At 39.9% G+C, this 20854-nt stretch overlaps 1 protein-coding gene across 2 annotated transcripts in view; it reads right to left on the bottom strand.

Annotated features, from left to right (window-relative positions):
- Window positions 1-20854, bottom strand: part of LOC122661191 (tRNA nucleotidyltransferase cca2) — a 49578-nt gene that overhangs the window by 23342 nt on the left and 5382 nt on the right. For both annotated transcript variants that reach the window (XM_043856532.1, XM_043856531.1), the window contains exons 2-7: window positions 16941-17071; window positions 10096-10213; window positions 4078-4130; window positions 2769-2818; window positions 2572-2670; window positions 2006-2115 (exon numbers count right to left, since the gene is read on the bottom strand). In XM_043856532.1, coding sequence (XP_043712467.1) covers window positions 2006-2115; window positions 2572-2670; window positions 2769-2818; window positions 4078-4130; window positions 10096-10213; window positions 16941-17071 — 561 coding nt within the window. The remainder of the gene's footprint in view (window positions 1-2005; window positions 2116-2571; window positions 2671-2768; window positions 2819-4077; window positions 4131-10095; window positions 10214-16940; window positions 17072-20854) is intronic.

The following is a 20854-nucleotide window of genomic DNA, read 5'->3' as shown; positions in this document are numbered from 1 at the left end:
GATAGCAATAGAGGCGACTCATCTACACAAACCCTATCTTTACAAAAACATGGAGAATATTGAAAAAATAGGTTAGGGGAACCAGTCATGTGATCAGACGTGCCGGAATCAATAATCCAAGAAAATGAATACCTAAATTGGCACTGTGAGGAGCAGCAGGGGCAGCAATAGAAGCAGAAGAAGCGGATGCAGGCTGATCCATACGAGGAAGAAGACACCGGAAGGCAGTGAGCTCATTAGGAGACAAAGAGGAGCCAAGTGCAGCAAGAGCAGGAGAAGGAGGTTCGGCTGTCTCAGTGTGATTAGCTTGGGTTGGGTTGGAACAACCAACCACGACCACGACCACGACCAGGATCACGACCACGACCACGACCATGACCATAACCAAAAGCATCAACCGGCCCACCATGTAATTTCCAGCAATATTCCTTATTGTGGCGCTCCTTGCAACAATATTCACATTTCACAGGAAGCTTCTCAGATGAGAACCACCAGTCCGTGAGGCCTCGCCACGGGGCTGGTTACCAGAAAAAAGGGCTGATTGCTCTAAGGTTGCCGATATAGGCTGTGGAAGCATAACAGAAAGAGGGTTGTCCTCCAGCTGGATCATAAATAAGCCTGCTCAACAGTAGGAAAGGGGTCACGACTCAGAATCTATGCACGAAGCTGATCATACTCAATATTAAGGCCAGCCAAGAAGTCATAAACTCGCAGCTTGTCCTCACATTTCTTGAAATTGGTTGCGTCAACCATTGTTGTTGTCTGAAACTCTTCAAAAAAATCCAACTCTTGCCACAAGCTTCGAAACTCAGCATAATATTGTGATAGAGTAAGTTCCTTTTGTTTCAGTTCATGGACTTTCTTGCGGATTCATAAACCTGGGCATCATTCCCAACTTAGGAGTATGTGTCATTGGCAGATTTCCAAATCTTGGCAGCTTAATTAAGAAGGAGATAGCCCCAGGGAATTTGTGGTTGCATGGAATTGATATGAAAAGTCATAACAGAGGAATTCTCACATTCCCATTTATCAAGAGTTGCCCTGACAGAAATAGGCTTCGCTACATCTCCAGTAAGGTAAGCATAAGATTCACGAGAGCGGATAGAAATACAGCACGAGCATGACCACATCAAATAATTTGTACCATCCAATTTGAAAGAACATGCTGGGAAGGAAAAATAATTTCCCTAAGTAGAAACGTCCATCCCAGTAGATGCAGAAGAGATCTCAGAAGTCCCAGGCATAATAGAGCGTGTGGCTTTTAATCACAAGAGAGACAAAATAATTGTAAAGGTATCCAGAAAAAAAGTCGAACTAGCAAGGATTGACTCTGAAACTCTCCAACAACCAAGCAGGGATTGGATGTGAGAAACCAACATAAGGGGCTGAAGATTCAATGCATGAACCAATCCTAGCCCCTAGGAAGAAGAACAAGAAAAAAAAATCAAAGCAGTTCTCTTAATGCATCACGGCAGAGCTTGTCGAACCAAGGAAGAGGGATAACGCCCCCGGTGGCCTAAAAGAGAGCCATCGAGGGTGGCGGTGATGGTAGTGCTACCTCCAGCCGACTCTCGGTGTTGCTAGAAGTGGAGAGAGAGTCGCCGGGAGAGGTCAAGAGGGAGGGAGGCACTGTTTATAGGTGGTGGTAGGTCTAGATGGAGGCTTTGGTAGGGGCGGTAATGAAGAGAAAGGAAAAAGAGGAAGAGAGGGGAGGAGCAGGAGGACCAATTAGGGTTGTGGATCCCTAGGGAGATCCTGCTCTGAAACCATGTTCGAGATTGGGAAAATATGACTTGTGTCTCATGTGACACAGGCCCTCTTTATTTATAATATGGAGGAGAATATTCTAGAATGAATACAAGACCAAATTACCCCTATAAGACAATAAGACAATTCTACCCTTGTACCCATTTAGAACAAAATTATCCATCACAATGAATCAACCCTAACATTAAAATGTGTAATTCTGAGATTATGTCAAACATATGCTAGTGGCGAAACATACTTCATGACCAATGCGCTCTTTGCTGATTTTATCTGCAATAGCAGTTTTCACTTTATCGCTGGCTGCAGCTTCCTTTAACTTCTCATCTAGCACAAATCCAAACCTTGCACCTGAGGGGTTTAAGAATATGTTTTATTAGGGATGCCAAATGGAAACTAATGGATATGAAAAACGATATATAGAACGGTGACCAAAAACAGATACAGAAGCAACTAAAGGCAAATTAAAGAAATGTCGAGTAACAGCGATGATATTTTGGTATTTTAGGTTTAACCGTTTCATCTAGGTTTGGATCTGAAAGTAAATATATATATATATATATATATATATATTATTATTTTTGGATAAATCAACTTTAATAAAGACAATTTCACTATTTCAGTACTATTTCAAGTTAGTTTTGAATTGTTCATTGCTGTATCCATGGAAGATCTTAAAGGTATTATTTGAATTCAAAGGAAATAAACTTAAGACATCAGTTGTTTCTCACTTATTTCCTAGTGATAAGAATTACCAAAGACATTATATGGATAAGGAATTAAAGAAAAATAGAGCATTGTAAGTACCAAAACGAATAGCTCGGAGAACACGGAGTGGATCGTCCAAAAAAGTTTCCAAAGGAGGTAAAGGAGTCACTATCCTTCCATATTTTAAATCTGTTAAACCTGCACCATAGAAAAAAATATATCTGTGAAGACATGCAATATGAGTAATTGAGATATAAGATATGATAGAAATAAAATGAGGGTTCACCCACTCTAACCTCTTTCTGTAAAGTCTTCAACTGAACTTGTGTTGATATTGTAGAACAAACTGCCAAAGAAAACAGGAAACTCAAAACAGAGTCGAGCCAATGACACCCATATGATAATATAGCACAGTTATCAAGGCAGCAAGGTGACCATGGAGTTGGAGAGGGTCAAAATCAAGGCGACACCAACAAGGCAGCAAGGCGCCCGCCAAGGCGACCAAGGAGCCTGGACGCCTAGGCAACACCATGATAACTATGTAATATAGGGACATAAAAAACCAGGATAGTAGAACATAAAGATCAAGGCAATCAGATTACACAAAAAGGAACTGACAAACACGATCACCTTTCATATTTTCAGCGAATCAATGTACGAGACAATTAGTGAACACCGGGGATTCACAATGTCTGAACAAGTCGTCAATTTGAACATATGATTACCAAATCAAAGATGTGAGAAGATCATGTTTCCACATCCTCTTGTAGCATTCAGCCGCAGAACAGGCAATTACAGATCAAAGAATAAAAAAACCAACAAGTGATATTACGGTCTCACTTACTAAGAAGTTAAGAAATAAATGATACATTTGTAGAGGATGGACTCATGGCTTTAAAATCACAAAGACATTATCTCAACTGACCTTTCAAAGCAGTGCATAATCTTAAGCAATGCCTAACTATAACACCAATGCAATCAAAATTTTATTTTATTAATCAATCTATGTTGTAAGTGCTGAAATAATCTAGGGCTTAAGCATTTACGGAACACCATATTTTAGCTAATTTGGTAGAGAAATAAACAAGAAACTTAAATTGCAATCCCAATGAACACAAACAAAGAACCCCTCAATAAGGAAAACACACACACACACACACATTCCAAGTCGTAACTCGTCAAATACTGTATGCACTAATTGTTTAATCAGTTCTCCTTCCAAAGCCTCCATTACCTTCTATACCTAGTTTGCATAAACATTATTTACAAAACTATCAAACAATATGTCATATTAGATTGATTTCATAGTATACCCATGAAAATCAAACTTCGAGGCCTGCATCATCAGGTCTAAAATACATACTATGACGTAATAAACCTTAAAATAAAACATAGCAACAGTCTAATAGAAATGGAAAAAGATATCGCTAAAGATGGATTAGCACACCAATGATAACGGGTAAGAATAATTTTTTCTCATTTTGCAACCAGGTATAGAACAAATCAAAGCTCCTGAACTGCAATTCTGTGACTATCAATAATATAGAACATAATATCTAAAGGCATGAGCACCATAAGGGTAAAACTCAAAACAAGAGATACCACCTGTTGATAGTTAAATCCCTTCGGTAAGCATCCTCTTTTGCAGTGCCAAATTCCTGCAAAAAAATTGCATATTGGGTGACTCTTTAGGATAGATTATTTTCGGAAATAATTATCTGAGAGAGAACTAGAACAAGAGGAAGACTCTTGAAAGGGAGGAAATAATTTGCATCAGTAGTCGTGTTAGAATATGGATAAAAAATGGTGTTACATATTAAAAAAAAAAATCCCCAATTGCCAAATGAGAGCACTAAGGATCATATAGCCAACCTATGTGTGGATAATCAATTGGCTGAGATGAGAAGGAAACTGAGGGAATTTATATCAGTTATTCTCAAACCTCCTCAGATTCTCACTGCAGTATTTTGTGGGAGTACAAGGTTTCAAGTAAGTTCCATCCAGAAGCTTAAGCTAACTGGCTCCAAACGCCCTTTGAGGAAATGGAAATGCAAGAGCAACATTTTCCCAAAGTCAACACAACACCCCTAGAATGAATGGTTTCTTGATGAATTTGTATCAGCAACTTTGGAAGGTAGCGAAAGATGAACAATTAAGTATTCTATGTGAATCTTAAGAAAGGTCTGAAACCAATCTTCATTGCTGCCATACCTTGGGGAAAAGGATCCTCTCAACCAAACTGCAATAGGGCAATAAGCTTAGAAACAAAAGAATCAGAATATCAGATAAGGTTTGGAGTCTGCCATATCCCCCACTCAAGGAGGATTTTGTAAGGAAGAGGCAAACCCTTGATGGCATGGTGATTGTTAATGAATGTGGCGAAGAGATCAAAGCAAGGGGAGAAAAAGGAGTCATCTCTAAGATGGATTTGAAGAAACCACGAGATCTATGATTGTGGGATTTTCGAACTACACCCTTTAGAAGAAAGAATTAAGAATACATGGGGAAATTGGAACCAAGGATGTGCTGATACAGGTCACTACTTTATCCAAGTCAATGGAATTCCAAGGAGTTTCTGTCCTGCTCACAGGTGTGGTGTATTTACGAGGAGATTCACTATCCCCTTTACTTTTTACCTCAACGATGTCCTAAGCATGTTGCTGAACAGAGTTTTTTTTTTTTTTTTTTTTGATAGGTAGGTCCCAAGGAGATTTGAACTCAAGAACTCTTAATTATGAGGTATTGTCCTGCTGAACAGAGTTACCTAGGGTGAAAAACATAAAGAGTGGAGATATCACACCTCCAATCCACAGGGGACGTTATAATTTTCTACAAACCAATTGTGGAATATATTATCAAACTTGGGGCTCTTTGAGATACTTCAGGAGAGAGGTTGGAGATTAAGTTGGAAAAGCAAATGGTTGTGGGAATTGAAATTATTCGAGACAAATTACCTTTAGGAGAATCCAAAAATTCCTCTTTCATGGATCTCTTGATAAAGTACTTTGAAAAGCTGGCTGCATGGAGAAAGAACTAAAGTTCATTGCATGGGCTAATAAACCTTATAAATTATTGTTAAGAATATTATTTTAAAGTTGCTGGTTATTAGTGTTCATGAGCTATGGTTGATATTTATTAGATATTGTCTACCATAGGGATATTTTAGTATTTATATGTTACTGCTTTAGGTTTATGTAAGGAGGTACATAAACCAAGGGTATACTTGTAATCTTGATTATTGTTAGATTGTTATTGTTATAAATCCTCTTTACTATCAGTGGGGGAGTAACTTCTCTCCTTCTAATCTGTAGTCTCCCTCTCTACCTTTTCTTGTTCTTCTATCAACTTCTCTCTTCTCTCTTCTCTTTTATTCTTCTTCTTCTTTTCTTTTGTCCTACTTTGTCGCAATTATAACCTTACCTACTACCATAGTTATCAAGACGACGCCATGTCATCCAGGCTCCTTGGTCGCCTTGGACGCCTAGGCGGGCGCCTTGATTTTTTGACCCTCTAAAACTCCATGGTCGCCTTCCTGCCTTGATAACTATGCCTACTACTCAATCAATCCTAAGAATTCAGAAATTGTGGGCTGAAATTTTTGAGAAGAAAAATTGGAAGAAATATATAGTTAGCCCATATTCACCCAAACTCCCCTATGAGTACTTGCTTTCTCTCACCCCAATGAAGCAAATTTTCTCATCTCCTATTCCATTGTTATTCTAAAATACCATTTTGCTCTTGTCTAGCAGGTGAAGAGAGATAGATATTGGTTATTTTTCTCCTTTACCAAGGTTTCTTCTACCCAAGGGAGGGGGAAAACAAGGGGAAAAAAGAAGCAACTCTCCGGCAACTCGATGAACCTCAAATCCAGCATTCACAGCTTCCAAAATAAACCAAGCCATCCACCATCTTGACCCCAACATTCAGGAACCCTTAAGGGTGCATCCAACAATTGCCCGATTTGAAATAACACCATGAATCATGAAGAGGATTTGCTGTCCTCCCTGAAATAGCAATCTAAAGAATCTCAATCGATGTCAACAATGCATATGAAGCTGTCGTTCCATGTTGGGGTGATTACCCATGGTATTGATTCTTGATCAAAGTTTCCTTTTGGAGTTGATAGTGCCATTAGAATAGCAGGCATAACTCTACATTCTTCTGGTACTTCCAACTAGTTTCAGATCTTAAGTCAAGTTTAGATCTACTACTTCTAGACTTTTGTTATCATGATTCATGACCTATCATGACGAGAGATAAAACAGGTTTTATCATTCAATGAAGTTTCATGGTCATCTTCTTTGGCTCTGGAAAATCACATCATTGACGACCAATGATGTTGGTGATGGAAGATGAGTCTCAATGCCCAGATACTCTCTTATCTCTAATCATAACAAATCTCTCCCAGATTTGATCCATCAAAAAATTTCACCAAGTTGGAAACAGATAAGACCAGCAAACCATAGTCATCAAAGTGTCGCCTAGGTGTCCAAGCTTTTTCTTGGGTCCAAGGCGACAGCATGCCTTGTTGACACCACGAGTTTACGTTGATTTATGCTTATTGCTTTGTTTTTTGATGAATATGTGTACATTCTATACTATGCTTTGTTTATTATATGTTGGCTTTCTCATATAAGACCATTACAAGCATAATTATACCATATTGCATTCATATAGCTTCTATGTTACATATAAACATACTTATATAAAATTAGTATCGCAATACTACATATAATCATTAATGCATGCCTAGGGCATCTTGTCGCCTAAGGGCCCCTTCAATGCCTTTGGTCACCTAGTTTCCTCTTTGTACATCACACAATATTCTTTCCTTCTCCAAGACTGCAATATAAAAAAGCATACTCAATGAACTCCCAAACCAGCGTGTAATTGGGTATCAACCAACCTTGTATTATGATTCATCATGGTGCCTGGTGGTCAGAAATGCCGAAGTTAAAGACGATGAAAGCAGTCCACAAAGTAATGAGGAAAAGTAACGTGTTTTTCTATTCCCATAAACATCCTACCAAGGGTAAAATATATAATTTAAGGTAGGTGGAGAAGTGAAAGTATGCTTTATTGGGGATGATAGAAAACAAAGTATATTCATAGGGGAGAAGTAAATTTAGGCTACGTATTGGAGAATGATAGAAATTCTCCGAACAATGTAGACACTTGGTAAAAGAAGCAGCAAGGTTTAAAGTATTGTATTGTATTGGATCATATTGGCCAATACGTATCGGTATTGGAAGGTCTTGATACAATACAGTGCTGATATGATACTTAAATAATTATATATGTATCAACCATATCATACGGTACTGATACAGCACCAATACTATCGATACCCTCGATATGGCCCTGTAAACAGAAACCAAAAACAGAAGCGGAGGAGGAAGAAGAAAGCAGTGGCTAGCAGCAGCGGCGGCCATAGGCACTGCCATGTAGCACCAGTTGGGTCGCCGCCAATGGGATCATAGTCCCTGCCTTGCAGCTCTCACAGTGGAAGAGCTCTGGGTCTCTCACAGAGGAAGGTTATGGGAGAGGGACTCTGGAGTTTCGATCAACTTCAACCTTCACCCTTTTTTTATTCACGAGTATGTGATTCCACACATCATAGTTGTCAAGGCGTCCAGGCGCCTTGGTTGCCTAGACGGGTGCCTTGTTGGTGTTGCCTTTTGTCCAAGCCCCCTTAACGCCTTGGGTCGCCTAGATGTTGTGACAACTATTCCATGCATCTCAATGTACATAACAAATAACAAAGTAAGAAAGAGAATCACATGTCACAATATGTCTTCTTTTGAATTAAATATGTTTGACATATACCCAAGGCTCTCACCAATCTGCCACGTGGAAGATATTGGGTCCGACTACCTAATGTCCAAAAGTTGAAGCTAATTACTGTTTATTCAAGTGTATTATGCTTCAAAAAATATTTTGCATGTATTTAAAGCATATCTATATGTTTCTGAAGTGTTTCCATGCAAATCTTTAGCGTATTTTGAGCCTCTCTGATATGATATGATAAGTCACTTACAAAAACCCTTCTGATACAATACCCAATACCGATACTTAAAACCTTGGGAAGCAGCAAAGAGGAGACAAGATCATCTTATCAACTGGGTGACTATAACTTTGCCTCCAGAAGCCTAGAACTTGCAAACAATTTCTTTCAGAACACTTCTCTCCTTTGCAATTGTTAAATAATAAAATAAATGGACTCAGAGGATACGGATCTGGGATCTAACAAGGGTTAAATTGAGTTATCGATATCATATGACAACTAGATATAATTTTTAAGCAAAAAAAGAAAAGAAAGTTAATAATTAGGATGTTCCCATTTTTCATATCCAAACGCAGAAGCCTTCAGAAAAATTAGCATGCAATTATGAACTTGCAACATGACATTAACTCCAAATGTAAGTCTGCTGAAAATCTATAATATGTAAGGTTAAATAGGCATAGCATTGTCAAATACCAGTCGAAACTCCATGGTATGCGACTATGTGTTTGTTTGTCTATGTTTAATCCTCACATGAACCATAAAATAAATAAATAAATAGTGGGAAAAATTTGAATGTGTATTTGGAGGATCACACATATCCCACACCAATACTGTGTTCTGTCTGGCCTGAAAAGGATACTTGCCTCAGTTCTTTGGGCCGGCTTTGTATCATTCTTTCTAAGGTTCTTTTTTAATAAAATATGTTAATCATAAAAGAAGAAAGAAAACAAAAGAAATCTCTTTGAATTGCTTCGCTAGGAATTAAAACCTGCACCCCGTATAAGAGGATAAGTTTTAATGCTAGAAGTTTCAAAGTTCAAAAAAAAATTTAAGAAACCAAATAAGAACCACTCAATGGGACCAATTCATTAAACTTTGCTTGGAATGAAAAGCTGCACTCCATATAAGAGGATAAATTTAATGTAAGAAGATCTAAAGTTCAAAGTTTTAAGTAACCAAACAAGAATCATGTAATGGGAACAAGTGATGATGACCTGACTTTATCAACAAGTAATTTGCAAGTTTGCTTGTCATAGTTAACATAAAAGCAAAGGGAAATTCTTTGCATATCATAAAAAGAAGAGTTGATGAACTAAAGTTACTGCAGATCTATATTTCCACATGCCATTGCAACGAAATAATGGCCAGAAGCTTTAAAAAAATGCATTCCGACAAATGCTCATCAAGCATGCTCTACAGTTGATAAAACAATAGGAAGATAACAGATAACCACTACTATAACGTAATATAAAGCCACCTTTAAAGATCGTTATCATAATGTCACTGGCAATAACCACATACTCCTGTCCTACAAAGACTGTCATGTTTGACAAATCTCACTTTGAAGAACGGTTTTTAATTAGATTAATTATTTCAATATGTCCTTCATAATTCTACCAGTGTGATGCACAATCCAATCTTATTTTAATGCCCTATCCACTCTCCCTCTGTAATGCATTAAGCATGTTACGGGTAATATGGGCAAACAAGAAAGAATTTTATTGATGTCATGGGCAAACAAATTGGGAAATAGAACTCCAAAACAGACAGTGTCTGTGGGAAGGAGGGAACATAACATGCTCCAATAAACGCTGGTGTTACTGAGATAAAGCACTTACCATTGTAGGAATGCGGCTGTTCTCACTATAGTGTTCAGATCTCAGGTTTACAAAATCAATCCATACATCAAAAAGGTGCATTCTCGCTGTTTCCAAGTGTTTGGATTGGTCAGGATTGCTGCAAAATAAAAAATTTCACACCAAAGACTCCTTTAGTATGTTTTAAGCAGCAATGCAGAATTGGCATCATATGTAAGACTCTTATGGTGATATAGATAAACAAAAAGTAAAACTACGAATACCTTGGAAAAGTAAAATATGGGAAGATGCTATAGAATAGAATACATTTAATGCTTATGTAATCTGAAAAATGTGTCATGCAAAGTGATGTAGAAGTCAATAAATCCTAACCACAAAGGCCCACAAGTCAACTAGAAAACACAGTGAGTTCTGTTAGATATGGGCCAGAATACCGTGGGGGGTATTCTGGACCTTTTTCCTTTATTTATGTCTGCGTTTTGTATATGGGTTTAGTCCCACATTGCTTGTACACATTATTTTATGATTCAACTATTGTTATAAATAAAGTGGGGCTTGGGGTGAAGAGATCATCCAAGCCTTTCCCTAAGTTCAAGTTTCTCTACATGGTATCAGAGCAAATTTCGAACTAGGGGCTCTTTTTCTTCTTTCGATTTCAGTTTTCCTCCCTCTCTCTCTCTCGATCTTCTTCCCCTCTCTCTCTTCTCCCTTGTTCTCCCTTCCCATATAGGGCAGCACTGATGAGGTGATCATGCAATCCAGCTGCTGCCCTTATTACCTCAACCATGATTGATAATTCTGATCGATAGGAACCAGCAACTTCCTTCTGCGATTTCTGGAACTTCAGTCTTTTGGGAATTGTTTCTACTTCAGTTACAAGGAATCAATTCCTCCTTTTGAAGACCACACCTGCAGCAGGATTTTTTTTTATTGGCTTCAGTTCTTATCTCACAGCATTGCAAGACCTCCTCCAATCGATATTCACTAAACAGGTTTTTTTTTCAAAACCCTGATAATTGTCGATCTAGGAGTTTGTGCCCTCTGTTATTTCTGATTTTTTGGAAGCTGCTTCTCCACTTCTAAGGCATCACTCGACTGTACTTTGGGCTTCATCAGTTCAGTTTTTTTGAAGACATCCCTAGATCGATCCTCCACCATAACAAGTTTTGTTAAAAAACCCTGACACCAATCGATCTTAGGGTTACTACTGTTTTTTGGACCTGAATTTCTGCAGAATATTTTCTCCATTATAAAGTGTTATTCAACTTCAGTTACAGACAATTATCTGCAAGTTCTGTCCCTCACTTGTCCCTTTATCGATCTCACCAATTCAGGGTTTTTTTCAAAACCCTGCCACTATCGATAGAGGGGTCTCTTTCGGCTGCTGGTTCTGATTTTTTGAGAGGTGTTTCAGCCTTTACTTTGAAGTTATTCTTGGACTTATTTGCTGCCAGTATGGGTGATTCGACTAATTCTTCAGCTACTTCAGATCAGGCACTTAATGATGGTCACAGCAAGACAGAGTACCACAGCTTCCCACCAAATCCTATTAAACTGGATGGCTCGAATTATCTTCTATGGTCCAGATCTACCTCTTTTGCCATTGCAGGTCGTGGTCTAACCAGTCATATTACTGGCACTTGTGTTATGCCTACAGACCAAGGGCCTACTCAGGAGAAGTGGCTTGCCAATAATGGTGTTCTGATGTCTTATCTGATAGGCTCTATGACTTCAGATTTACAGCATAACTTTCTTCTTCTTGACACTGCCTCTCAGATTTGGGCTGCATGCAAGGAAACATATGGGCAGCTTGGCAATGATGCCCAAGTATATGAAATCCGGAAGAAGGTCCTTCACACCACTCAGGGAGAACTTTCAGTGTCAAAATACTATGCTACTCTCCGCAGTCTGTGGCAACAGTTGGACCATTTCTCAGACTTTCACCCTACTACAGTGGCTAATATTGCTTCCTATAAGAAGCACGTGGATAAGATCAGAGTATATGACTTCTTGGCTGGTTTGAATGTGGAGTATGATCAGATCCGTGTTCAGGTGTTGGGTCATAGGCCTTTTCCCACACTTGAACAATCATATGCATTGGTGTCTTCTGAGGAGAACCGGCGAACTGCTATGTTGCACCCTCCTACAGACAGATCAGCTCTCAAGGCTGCTGCCCCTGCCACTCCTGCTCCTAGTGGCACTGCTTCTCTTGGTGATTCTACTTCAGGGAATGTTGTTTGTGAGCACTGTCACAAACCATATCACACCAAAGAGAAGTGCTGGAAACTTCATGGGAAACCAGCTGATTTTGAAGCAAAAAAGGCTGTCAAGACCAAGAATAAGACAAAGACCAAGGCCCATTAGACTGAGACTATTACTACAGCCCCTGCTACTGACCCTGGTCTATCCCAGGATGATCTACAGGCACTCCTACGTATGCTAAGGTCTTCCGCTGCTGCAGCCTCTACTACATCAGCTACTGCCAATTCCTCTGCTCCTTCAGGTTCACACTTTGCCCGGTCAGGTATTCCATATGGAGGTCATTGTGCTTCTGTAGCTTCCCATCCTTGGATCATAGACTCTGGAGCTACAGATCATATGACCGGTTCCTCTAGCTTGTTTCATAAATACTCTCCCACTTCTGGGAGAGATAAGGTCAAAGTGGCTGATGGTTCTCTTTCTTCCATATCTGGAAAGGGAATCATCCACTGCACTACCTCTCTTCCCTTGACTTCTGTTTTGCACATTCCTAATTTTACTACTAGCCTTCTTTCCATTAGTAGTATTACTCGTGATCTTAACTGCAAAGTCACTTTTTTTCCTTCTCATTGTGTGTTTCAAGATCTGGAGTCTGGGAAGACGATTGGATTGGGTAAAGTGCATGGTGGGCTGTATCTGCTTGATGACGGTTGCTTCTCTCCCCCACCATTACATTCTCCACTACACCAAAACTCCATGGTTTCTTCTGAACTCTACCAGTGGCACTCTAGGTTAGGTCACCCCCCTTTAGGAATCTTAGCTCATTTATTTCCTAGTCTGGTCACCCTTCGTACTAAGGATGACTTTTTTTGTGAGGCTTGTGTTCTGGCCAAACAGACACGTTCAAATTATCCGGTTTCTAATAAAAGGAGTTCTTTTTGTTTTAATTTGGTGCATTCTGATGTTTGGGGCCCTAGTCGTAAACGTTCTATTTCTGGCCACCGATGGTTTGTTTCTTTCATTGATTGTCATTCTCGGCATACATGGGTATATCTTTTGCATACAAAAAATCAAGTTTTTTCATGTTTTCAGCATTTTCATAAAATGATTCAAACTCAGTTCCAGGCTACTCTCAAAGTATTGAGAAGTAATAATGGAACCGAGTATACTGAGTCACAATTTCAAAAATATTTGGCTGACCATGGCATCCTTCATCAAACTAGTTGTGTTGATACCCCTGCCCAGAATGGTGTGGCAGAAAGAAAAAATCGCCACTTGCTAGAGATGGCCAGGGCTTTGATGTATGCGAGGAATGTCCCATCTCAATATTGGGGAGATGCGGTACTCACTGCTGCCTATCTCATCAATAGGCTGCCCTCTCGGGTTCTTAACTCTCGTAGCCCCTCTGATGTTTTAATGGGAAATTCCTCCTTTCTTGTGGCCCCCAAGGTCTTTGGTTGTGTGTTATGCTAGGGATACTAGATCTCCTGGCAAGCTAGAACCTCGGGGCCTTCGTTGTATTTTCTTAGGTTATTCTCCGACCCAGAAAGGTTACAGGTGTTACCATCCCCCTTCCCGCCGGACCATGGTTAGTATGGATGTTATTTTCCATGAGTCCCTTTCTTACTATTCTTCGCTACCTCTTCAAGGGGAGAGTTCTAGTGAAGATGTGCCTTTTGAGATTCCTCTACCAAAGGTTCCTCAGGCTGCTGTCCAGCCTACTTTATCACCACCCATGGCTGCTGTCCAGCCTAATTTACCTCCACCCATGGCTGCTGCCCAGCCTACTTTGGATGCCCAACTTCCTCTGGCTATTCCTCCCTCACCTGATGGGAATCCTTTACAGGGGGAGACCATAGAAAATAGTGTTGTTAATGTTCCTATCCAGGGGGAGCTGACTCCTGTCCAGAGGACTATTGGTGAATTTCAGAAGAGAATCGACAACTCCAACATCATCACCTATACAAGGGATAGATCCAACAGAGGGAAGCTGCAACCCACTGTAGCACCAGTACCCATCCAATTGCCGGCTCCAGACCCGGATCCTTCATCTCCTGGTAATCCCTCTCCTTTCAACCTACCTATTGCTCATCGCAAAGGTACTAGGACTTGCACTTTACATCCCATATCTCGCTTTGTTTCGTATAGTTCTCTTTCTCCTTCTTTCCGTGCTTTTGTATCCTCTCTTTCTTCTATCTCTATTCCTAAAAATTGGCAGGAAGCATATACAGATGGAAAGTGGAAGGCAGCAATGTTGAAAGAAATAAGAGCATTACACAAAAATAACACGTGGGATCTTGTGGCACTTCCTTCAGGGAAAAAACCAATGGGATGTAAATGGATCTTCGTGGTAAAACTGAAGGCTGATGGTTCGGTGGATCGGTATAAGGCACGACTGGTTGCAAAGGGGTTTACTCAAACTTATGGAGTTGATTACCAGGAGACCTTTGCACCAGTGGCAAAGCTCAACACTATCAGGGTGTTACTATCTTGTGCTGCAAATCTTGGGTGGGATCTTCAGCAATTAGATGTAAAGAATGCCTTCCTCCATGGGGAGCTTGAGGAGGAGATATATATGGACATTCAACCAGGCTTCTCCGATGACAGGACTAGGGGCAAAGTCTGTAAGTTGAAACGAGCTCTATATGGGTTAAAGCAATCACCTAGGGCCTGGTTCGCAGATTTCATAAGGCTATGATTTCAGCAGATTATAAGCAGAGCAATGCTGATCACACTTTGTTCATCAGACGAGTTGGTCACAAGGTTACTCTACTCATAGTCTATGTGGATGATATCGTGGTGACTGGAAATGATGATGTTGCTATCAGGGATTTGAAGCTTCTCCTTGGCTGTGAGTTTGAGGTCAAAGATCTAGGTTCTCTCAAATATTTTCTAGGGATAGAAGTTGCTCGCTCTTCAAAGGGCATCTTTCTTTCTCAAGGAAAACATGTCCTGGATCTATTGACTGAGACAAGGCTGCTAGGCTGTCATCCTTCGGATACTCCTATGGAGGCCACTACAAAACTTAGGGAGAAAGAGGGTGAACCTGTTGACAAGGGTAGTTATCAGCGGTTAGTGGGCAAACTAATCTATCTTTCTCACACTAGACTGGACATAGCAGTTGCTGTAAGTATGGTGAGCCAATTCATGCATGATCCCTATTCCTCTCATATGGATGCAGTCCGTCGTATTTTGAGGTATTTGAAGTCTGCTCCAGGAAAGGGAATTCTCTTGTTTTCCAATGGTCACCTCAAGGTCGAAGCTTATACTGATGCCAATTGGGCTGGTTCTCCTGACATAAAATCTATCTCTGGCTATTGTTCCTTTGTGGGTGGGAACCTTGTCACATGGCATAGCAAAAAGCAGAATGTTGTGGCAAGGTCCAGTGCTGAAGCCGAGTTTCGTGCGATGGCCCAAGGCATTTGTGAACTTCTATGGCTTAGAGGATTATTACAGGATATTGGTGTTGATGTCCATCTACCAATCTCACAATAAAGCTGCCATTAGCATTGCTCATAACCCTGTCCAGCATGATCGCACTAAGCATGTGGAGGTTGACAGACATTTCATCAAGGAAAAGCTTGAAGCTGGCCTCATTTGTGTTCCCTTTGTGAAGTCTACTGATCAACTGGCGGATGTGTTCACTAAGGGGCTGAATAGCAAACTGTTTCATCCTATCTTAGTCAAGTTGGGCATGCACGATATATATGCTCCAACTTGAGGGGGAGTGTTAGATATGGGCTAGAATACCGTGAGGGGTATTCTGGACCTTTTTTCCTTTATTTATGTCTTCGTTTTGTATATGGGTTTAGTCCCACATTGCTTGTACACATTATTTTATGATTCAACTATTGTTATAACTAAAGTGGGGCTTGGGGTGAAGAGATCATCCAAGCCTTTCCCTAAGTTCAAGTTTCTCTACATAAACCTCAATAAATCCTAACCACAAAGGCCCACAAGTCAACTACAAAACACAGTGAGTTCAAACCTTATCACAGAGCCCAGAACTGAACCACTATATCAGATGCACAAGCCAGCAAATGTCTTCCCTCCCCCCACCCTCGCAAATATAGCAAACGTCAAACCATCACCATGATTCACATCCAACACAACACAGAGTAATCCAAGAGTAACAGTTCATTGGCAACATCTTCTAGAGAGAATAAACTCTCCGTTGATGAGTCTGGTACTCTGGTTTCTGAAAACAAACATCCGTAAAAAAACAAATAATAAATCAAGGAATCTCCAACTGTAGTGAATTTTAAGGGTCAGGTGGAAGCATAGTTCAAAATCTCATTTCGGTAGGCCATTTCGGTCAGACCGAAATGAGTGAAATTTTGCCAAAATAGTCTACTTTTTTTCTGTGAGTTCCACTTGGCCATTTCGGGAGGCAAACAGGCAAAGAGAAAGGGGAAATTGGATATGCAGTCTCCCCATCTGAGGGATTTTCCATACCAGCCACATTATCCCTACATGAGAAATTAATACTTAACCCAACTAAAAACAGTTCGTACTTATATAGAAGATTCAAATGCAAGTTTTACTTACAGATGCAACCCTATAAATGAGCAATACTTCCATGCTTAGTCCAGTTACCATATTATTCATAATATTTACCAGACATCATCAGACCATATATCACGAAAAAGCAGAAAAGGAGTACATACCACTGGATGACACCAATTCCTTGCTTTTCTTCCCCTTTGTGAGACAAATACTCATTGACTTTTTCACAGAACTCACGGCCCAACATGTCATCCAAAGCAATATCAATATCATAGCATTCTTTTCCAAGAAGCTGAGGAAAGAAAGAGGATCAGGGGAATAATTAAAACCAGAGACAACTAAGAAGGCAAAAAATTTTAACTACAATACTCAAAATCATCTGATGAGTTGAAGAGTAGACATATGAATTAAGACCACCATAGTTGGCCATCTATAAATCTTTGGAAGAGCTTCAGTATTTTAACATTTCCAAGAAGTCAACAGGACAAAAACTTTGAGATTGCAGTGTTCTGAATCAAAAAATAATATTTTACTATGCCCAACTATCATATACACTAAAAAATGAAAGGTCAATACTCTAATCCTTAGAAACAGCAAAAAAATCCTCTAAATGTGGAGATTGATATTAACCATCAAACTGAAAAGAGCAAAATGTACAAAGAAATGCACAAAAGATGGATAAACAACCAGAACGTAATGCCCAAAACTCTTTGATGATCAAAAAGAAGCATGAATTGATCAACCCATCACTTGATAAAAGGACAACAGAACTAGTAGACATAGTTGGCATTGTACCAAGGCACGCCACGGCAACTGCCAGGCGTCTAGGCCAGGCCATAGCACCCAAAGCAAGTACCTTATTTGAAGAAATGCATGGTTCAAGATTTCCATCAAAACAGCCGAAATCTCACAAATTATTTCATGTCGAAACGAAACATAGGTCGACTCACTAGGCATGCAAAGTTCGGATCAAAATTTTGGCATTTCATCCAAATCAGTCTAGTTTTGATTGAAACATTACAATACAGTGCTTATAAACAACTTTATTTCAATCACATATTTTGTGGTTTTCAACAGTAGGAGAACCCTAAACAACTGCCTTCCCACCCAAAAACCTTTCTCATTCACCGGCATATTCCTGTCTCCCCAGCCTGTATCCTTTGCTGGGATGGTATTGAGGACGTTAACCATCTCTTTTTCTCTTGCCCTTTCACCTCCACCATCTGAAAAAAAGCCCTTCACTCCATCTGGCCCCCTTCTAGAAGACCTTACCCTTTGCCCGAGAGTGGCCTTGGTTAAATATGTCTTTTTCTGGCAACTCTATTTGTGACTCAGCGGGCAAGCTTGTGTTCGGGGCGGCTATTTTTCATATTTGGATGGAGAGAAATCTTAGAAGATGGACCTCCAACTCTCGTTCTTTCAACAAGATTTCGAAAGCCATCTTCTTCGATGTTGGCTCCAAGCTTCACTTGCTCCACCATTGTTCTCCCGTGGACTCTCCCAGGAACAGGCACATTGTTACTTTCTGGAGTCTTGATATTTCTTTTCTTTCAGCCTCCTAGCCCGCCCTTGTTGGGCTTTTAGGGTTGGAGTCTTTGTATAGTTTCTCCCCCCCCTCTCCCTGTGTATCCTCCCCTTCCCCTTTTTTGCTCTTCCTCGCTTTGGTAATATATTTTTTATTCACAAAAAAAAAAAAAAAAACAGTAAGAAGGGATAAGTTAAAAAGAAAATAAAAACAAATATGGTTATTTTTCTCAAATCACCTACATTTCTTTGTGGAACAAGGTATTGAGGAATACTACAACATAACTACATCAACAATTTGCCGGATTTGAGCAAGATTTGTAAAGATTCCAAGTTGGAGGTATGTAAAAGAAATATATGATAGATAAAATTTGTCTAAGTAGGAGCATCAATAATTGTCCAGTGTATGATTATTTCATAGTCCCTGGCGAGGCCAAATGTCAGAATATTCAGTGACCTATTACATAGTCTAAGAAACATGAAGAATTTTAAGAACCTAATTCTGAATGAAGAACCTTTGAATAAGATTTGGAATTTTTCTTTTTCATCCCTAAAGATAGTACGCTTTTCTCTCCTCAAACATAAGTATCATACTTGATTCACAATGGAAGAATGCTCACCGAAAGGCTTCCAGGTGGGTGCTTGTGCTTCATTACCTAATATGCACAATTGAATGGTTAACTAAACCGTAGTGTTATAAACCAGACCAGACGGTCGAACCGGGCTAGATTGGATGTGTCCCCTTTCTCGGTTATGTCTGAACATAGAACCTCTGTGGACTAAAACTGGAATCAGGGCATCTGGTCTTCAGAAAACCACCAATTAAGTTTGAGTGTGTTCTCATTTTTTTAACTCTTTATTTTCACCAAATATTGATTGTTTTTTAATTCTTCTTTGGTACCCTTTGTTTGATCAGTCAAAACTGTATTGAACAGACCGGAACCGGATCCTTTCAGTTCAATGCCTGGGGTCAAGTTTTAAAAACTACAGATTATAAGCAACCACATATAGCAGGATCTTGCATTTAACAGATATGGGTGTCGTAATTTGGGGAATAATGGCTTTTGTCAATGCGACAGCAGCCATGCTTTATTTATAATAAAATAGAAAGAGTACAAGTACAGTAATGCCCTTCAAGGACAAAGGACAAATCTACCCTTATACCCATATTACAACACTCCCCCTCAAGTTGGTGCATAGATGTCACACAAGCCAAACTTGCACACACTAGGATGAAATGCTTTACTATTAACACATCAGCTAATTGATCACCGGACTAAACAAATGGAACACAAATAACACCATATTCTAACTCCTCCTTGATGAAATGTCGGTCAATCTCCAGTTCTCCACATGCTTCATCCTATCATGTTGAACTGGATTATTAGCGATGCTAATGGCTGAGTTACTGTCACAATACGTCAAGTATCATAGGTATAGAACAATAACACAGAGATCATGTAGAAGATTCTGAAACCACAACAGTTCACAAATACCATGGGCTATAGCACGAAACTCTGCCTCGGCACATGATCGAGCAACCACAACTTGTTTCTTGTTGCGCCAGGTGACAAGATAACCACCAACAAAGGTACAATAACCAGATGTAGACCTCCGATCATCAGAAGAACCAATCCAATCCGCAACTATAAAAGCCTCAATACACATGATCATGAGGAGAGAAAAGCACACCTTTGCCTAGAACTGAGTCACTGACTTCAAGTATCGCAGGATACGAAACACGGCCTCCAAGTGTGTGGAATAGGGATCGTGCATGTACTGACTAACCAAACTCATAGCATAGGCTATGATTGGCCGAGTATGCAAAAGGTAACCAATCTCCCAACCAATCTCTAATATCGGCCTTTATCAACTGGTTCACTATCCTTACTCTTGAGATGAGCATTAGCTTCAAGAGGTGTATCTATAGGTTTGCAGCCTAGCATCCCAGTCTTGGATAAGAGATCAAGGGTATACTTCCTTTGAGAGAGGAAAATACCTTGTGTGGAGCGAGCAACTTCAATGCCAAGGAAATACCGTAGTTTTCCCATATGTTTAATCTCAAACTCTTCCCCAAATAAGCCTTTAGTTGAGATATTTCGACGGGGTCACTCCCAGTGACAACAGTATCATCGACATATACGATAAAAATGGTAATGTGATCACCTAACTTCTTGATGGACAATGTATGATCGGCATTACTTTGTTTATATCCAACTGAGACCATAGCCTTATGGAAATGTGCAAACCAAGCTCTGAGTGATTGCTTCAGCTCGCATAGTGCCATTTCAGTTTGCAAACTTTCTCTTGAGTATCCTTGCAAGAAAAACCAGGGGGAATCTCATATAAACCTCCCCTCAAGCTAGGCATGAAGAAAAGTATTCTTGACATCAAGTTATTGTAGTTCCCAACCCAAGTTGACTACACAGGAGAGAATAAATCGAATAGTATTCATCTTCACAACCAGAGCAAAAGTCTCTTGGTAGTCAATCCCATAAGTTTGGGCAAAGCCCTTGGCAACAAGCCTGGCATTATAACGGTCCACTGTGCC

This window comes from Telopea speciosissima, chromosome 5, assembly GCF_018873765.1.
Source record: "Telopea speciosissima isolate NSW1024214 ecotype Mountain lineage chromosome 5, Tspe_v1, whole genome shotgun sequence".
NCBI classification, from domain to species: Eukaryota; Viridiplantae; Streptophyta; class Magnoliopsida; order Proteales; family Proteaceae; genus Telopea; species Telopea speciosissima.
The sequence above is the reverse complement of the archived record's forward strand: the minus strand, read 5'-3'. Positions and strand labels throughout refer to the sequence as shown.